Below are 5,122 nucleotides of genomic sequence, written 5' to 3' on the forward strand. Positions count from 1 at the left end.
AACCAATGACAAATCATTCAAAAGTTTGACAAATCTATCATATAAATCATTCAATGACTCATTAGTCTTTGAGTCAAAGTGTTCATACTCTTGAGTGAGTATTGTCTTCCTGTTCTTCTTAATTGTGTCAGTTCCCTGACATCTTGTTTCCAGAGCATCCCATATCTCCTTAGCAGTCTTGCAGTTGATTACCCTGTTTGACATTACATTATCAATGACACTATGCAGTAAGTGTCGTACCTTAGCATCCTTAGCAATTGATGCTATGTCCTCAGCAGTATAATCACTCTTCTCCTTTGGTACGGTCATTGCTGCTTCACCTGCAACTACAACAGCGAGTTTGGTTGGTTTGTGAGGACCTTCCTTGATTCTATCCAGGTATTCTGGATCTGTTGCTTCCAGGAACATGGTCATCCTTATCTTCCATATGGGATATTCAGATGGTCTCAGTATGGGAACTCTGATGGTCTCATACCGACTATGAATTTGTGTCTTTGGTGGTTCCTCAGTTGTGGTAGGCTTAGTTAGAGTTTCTGTGTCCGACATGATTGTGTTTGGATCTTTAACTGTATGTAAGTTAACAGATAGGCTCTGATACCAATTGTTAGGTCACACACACACACTGTAGAAGGGGTGAATACAGTGTATAGTACACTCAAATCGAACTTAAAGAACTTGAGTAACAGAAAACAAACTTTATTGAAACAATAAACTCTGTTACAATATGGAACTGTTACCTCTCAGTGATGAACAAATATCACGAGAGCTGCTAGGGTTATATATATTAATAACTTCGATAATGATAACACTTATAGTGTAAACCCTATGCATGTGTTTATATATTACACAGTTACAAGATAATCGCTAATTGATATGGAATATAATTCTGCTTCCTAAAATATATCAATCAGATATCTTCTATTCCAAGTATTCCATTCTTCATGGAATTCCTTCTTCATGCATATCTCTTCTTATGTTTTATCTCTATCTTCTTTCCTTTAATCAGCTACTGTCCTTATCTGATCGTCCTTCAGCACTTAAGTTTTGATATCTATCTTCTGATGATTATCTCCTGATAATATAAGTACTGATATCCTTAAGTCCTGACTTCCAGTATAAGCACTGATCAACAGTTAAGTACTGATCTATCCTGTTCACACAAGATCTGAAAGCTAAACATAAGACATATTAGCCATGACATTATCAAATATATCTAACATAATCTACACTCCCACCCACATATTCAGTAGGGTTCACTCTAAATTCCCCACCATGGTGATACTTTATACTACAAAAGCCTGAATCTTTTGCATAAAATATAGGGACTTTAAAATAATGGAACTTAAAATGTAATTTTATGCACATGAAACACAACAGACACATCACTATCATAATAATACAAAATTTACTCTAAAAAATTGTCTTTTACTAGACAACATAAAATAGAAAAGGTCCACAGTGGAGTCAATTAACCAAATCAATATTGAAACCCTAAAATCAAAACAATATAACTTTAGATGCATCTCTTATAACAGACATTCAAGTAAAGAAAAACACTTAATTTAATTAAAAGTCTCTATAACTATTTAACACCACAAGCATTAACCCTAATTTAGTCGATACACACGCACAAGAAGTGAAGGCCATAAATTACCTCCATAACGAGGACCATCGTCAGGCAAGTACACATCTACGTCATCTGCAGCTCTTCAAAACCAGACCATGCCGACGGAATTCCGACCGTCCTTGTGGCAATATTGGGCGGGAAGATGAAGGGGGTAATGAAAAGGGAAGAGTTTTAAGATAAGAGAGTAAAGTTACGGGATGTGTTTTTTATTCATATATAATTAAACTGTAAAAAGAAAAAATGAAAAGACTGATTTACCCCTCAAGAAGTTAACGGAGTAAGGGATAACTCACGGTAGTACACAGAATTTAAGTAGTTATTAAATGCAATATAGCATATGCTAGATTATGAAATGCAGTACCATAAGTGGTCTGACACCTAAATTACACGTACACAAAGTGCTTTTTACTCTAATTTTTAATTAAAACATGATTTTTTTTGTAAAAATATTAATAAAACTATGTTATTCAATTACTAATATTGTCCGTTTCAAAAACACTTATTAAGAATATATACAAGTATTAATATGTTGATCACGAAACTATATTATTTACAAATTTAAAATCTAAATTAAACGATAATTTTTTTAATAAAATTATTAAAAAAACATATGTCATTGCACGGTGATTAATCTTATTTAATTATATGTCTTTTTAAAATTAGACTTCATATGCATTTGCTTATTTTAAGATTTGTATGCATCTTTCTGGGTCAACGTATGATTTGAGCCTTATAAGAGATCATCGATCTCACATCAACAAAACTTTCTTAATTTTTTTCCTGTAATTAAAAGTTTGTCCCTTTCATCACCTTATGAATAAAGAGTTTTTTTTCACACTACCAGTTTCCATATTTTATGGAAGGAGCACTGAGTAGCACCACAGATGGATTATATGAAGATCTCGGTGGACGCATCAATATTTACAGAGTTTAATGCTTCAGGAATGGGTCTGGTCGTGAGGAATGACAAGGGAGAGTTAATTACAGCAAGGAAAAAATGCAACATGGGCATGGTGTCGGTTAACATGGCGGAGGCCTTGGCTATAAAGGAGGTTCTCAGTTGGATCAAGAGTGAGGACTGGAACAAGGTAGTGGTAGAATCGGATTGTTTGACGGCAATACAAGTTATTCGAAGTAAGGCAACACTAACGTCACCATTTGGGCAGGTTATACAAAGCTGCCGTGACATATTGCTAGGTTTAAATACAGTGTCTCTGTTTTTTGTTAACAGTCTACCAATAAGGTGGCTCACGAGTTAGCTCGGCTGTCTTATTTTTTCCCAGATCGAATTTTCGATAGGATTTCTATTCCTATTGGGGTTAATGATGTACTAAGAATTGAGTTATTGATTTAATAAAATCTCCTTGTTTGTCAAAAATAAAATAAAGAGTTTTTAACTAATGGATAATTCAATAAAAATTTATGTTTTTAATTCTATGATTTTTGCTAAGTATAGTGATCGATAAATAGAAAATATTAAAATTTAGGCTTATTAACCTTTTAACTCTTAAAGTATATGGGTTTGTACCCAAAAACCCCCTAAACTCTGCCAGCGTACTTTCTGACCCCCAAGATATGTATTTGTACCCAAAAACCCCCTAAACTCTGCCAGCGTACTTTCTGATCCCCAAGATATGTATTTTCATACCATTTAACCCTTTTTACCGTGACAGTAAAAAATCGGAGAAGAAAAAAGACATTTGACCTCCGAGTTGTACCGTTATAAGGGCTAAAAGATACATTTCTCATAACTTGAGGGTGAAAAGGTACACCGTACTATACTTTAAGGGCTAACTATTATAGTAGAAAATGCAACAATGTAATACAAAGACATGACCCGGGAGAACCCAATAGATTATATTCTAGTTGGAATGGAGTATTATGAAAGTAACCAAGATGATGACTATTATGAAGAACATCCCCATAAACCCCTGAAACAAATTGAAGCTTGTATGGACTACTCTTCCTTTCCTCAAATTCAGACAGGTGGAATCATGTTGTTATAAAAACACACATGAAGTTGCCCGTTATGTTTTAACTCACCGGAACCATCACAAACCCAAATTTCTAGTTTAAAGCTCTTTTTTCTTCCTCAAAATATAACTAAAAAATTTGCTAGGTATGGAATTGATCATCATGTCGAGCTCTTCCTAGTTTCTTTCCAGTAAGTCCATTTTCATCATCATCACTAGCTCTAAAGTTTGACCTTCTTTCCAATTTCTTCTCAAACTTTCTGATTTTTGTTCTGAAATTATATTCGTCGAAGGCTGTTATTATTTTATTTCTAGCGTAAGTTTCATATATTAATTGTGTTTACCTGACTAAATTTTGTAGATTAATATAACTATGATGTAACAAATTTTATATCAATTGATTAAAATAAATTTTGATAAGTTGGTCACTAACATCTGTATAAGGTCATGTGCTTTAGATCGCAATGTATCACTATACACTACCAACTTCAGAGTTCCAAATCCAGTAGCATCAACCCCATAACATTTGCAATTAACAATGTCACAGGCATGCCGATCGGAGCAAAGGACTGTGCAAACTTTTAAGCAGAAACACTATCCAATATTGGTGTGTGTTTTCTGATTAATGATCTTGTGTAGTACAATACATCATATCTCAATATTTAAACAGAAAATAAGGACGACTACTAGAAGTGTAGTGGCCGGTAGTATCATTTCTTTATGAGCAAGCTAAATCTGGGTTTAACCAGCTGGTATCAACAGCCAGCATGGGTAATAATATTACAAGTACTACAATGTAATTTCTAATGCACCCACAATCATTCTGCCAACGCAAGAGCAAAACAATAAGAGTGCTTCTGCGGATTTCAAAACAATTCTCATAAAAGAAATCAGTCAGCACAAGGAACATCAGCCCAACACTTGGGTTGTTAATGATTCAGGTAATGAAGATTACAAGCTTTAGAGAGCTCAAGGAAAGTACAGTATGAGAAGCACTTAACAAGAAACTAAGTCACTTCGGTAAATAACTGTTAGCCCTTAAAGTATGTTATAGTGTACCTTTTCACCCTCATGATACGAGAAATGTACCTTTTAACCCTTATAACCTTATAGCTCGAAGGTAAAATGTGTTTTTTGCCCTCAGATATTTTAATGTCACCTAAAAAGGCTAAAGGGTATGAAAATACATACGTTAGGGGTCAAAATATATGCTCCCTTAGGGGTCAAAATATATGCTCGAGAGTTAGGGGTTTATGGGTACAAACACATATACTTTGGGGGCCAAAAGTTTAATAAGCCTAAAATTTAAATATACAAATCCTTGCATCCTAATTTACATTTGTAATATTAAATATCTTACATTCGCGTCCTAATTAATAGTAGGTCATTAATAATATTATCTATTTATATTATTATTATATTATAATATACGATAATATGAAAATTTTGGTTGGTCGATTTGTTGGTTGATGGGTATGTTGAACGGTCAATTTTAATTTTACTTGAATATTAAAGTCAACCT

General features: G+C 33.8%; 1 protein-coding gene across 1 annotated transcript; it reads left to right on the forward strand.

Moving 5' to 3' along the window:
- Nucleotides 1–2,511: 2,511 nt before the first annotated feature.
- On the forward strand, nucleotides 2,512–2,981 carry LOC141665157 (uncharacterized). The gene is made up of 2 exons (XM_074471140.1): nucleotides 2,512–2,793; nucleotides 2,859–2,981. The coding sequence occupies exons 1-2, from the start codon at nucleotides 2,512–2,514 to the stop codon at nucleotides 2,979–2,981; spliced, it is 405 nt and encodes a 134-aa protein (XP_074327241.1).
- The last annotated feature ends 2,141 nt before the right edge of the window (nucleotides 2,982–5,122 follow it).

This window comes from Apium graveolens, chromosome 6, assembly GCF_009905375.1.
Source record: "Apium graveolens cultivar Ventura chromosome 6, ASM990537v1, whole genome shotgun sequence".
NCBI classification, from domain to species: domain Eukaryota; kingdom Viridiplantae; phylum Streptophyta; class Magnoliopsida; order Apiales; family Apiaceae; genus Apium; species Apium graveolens.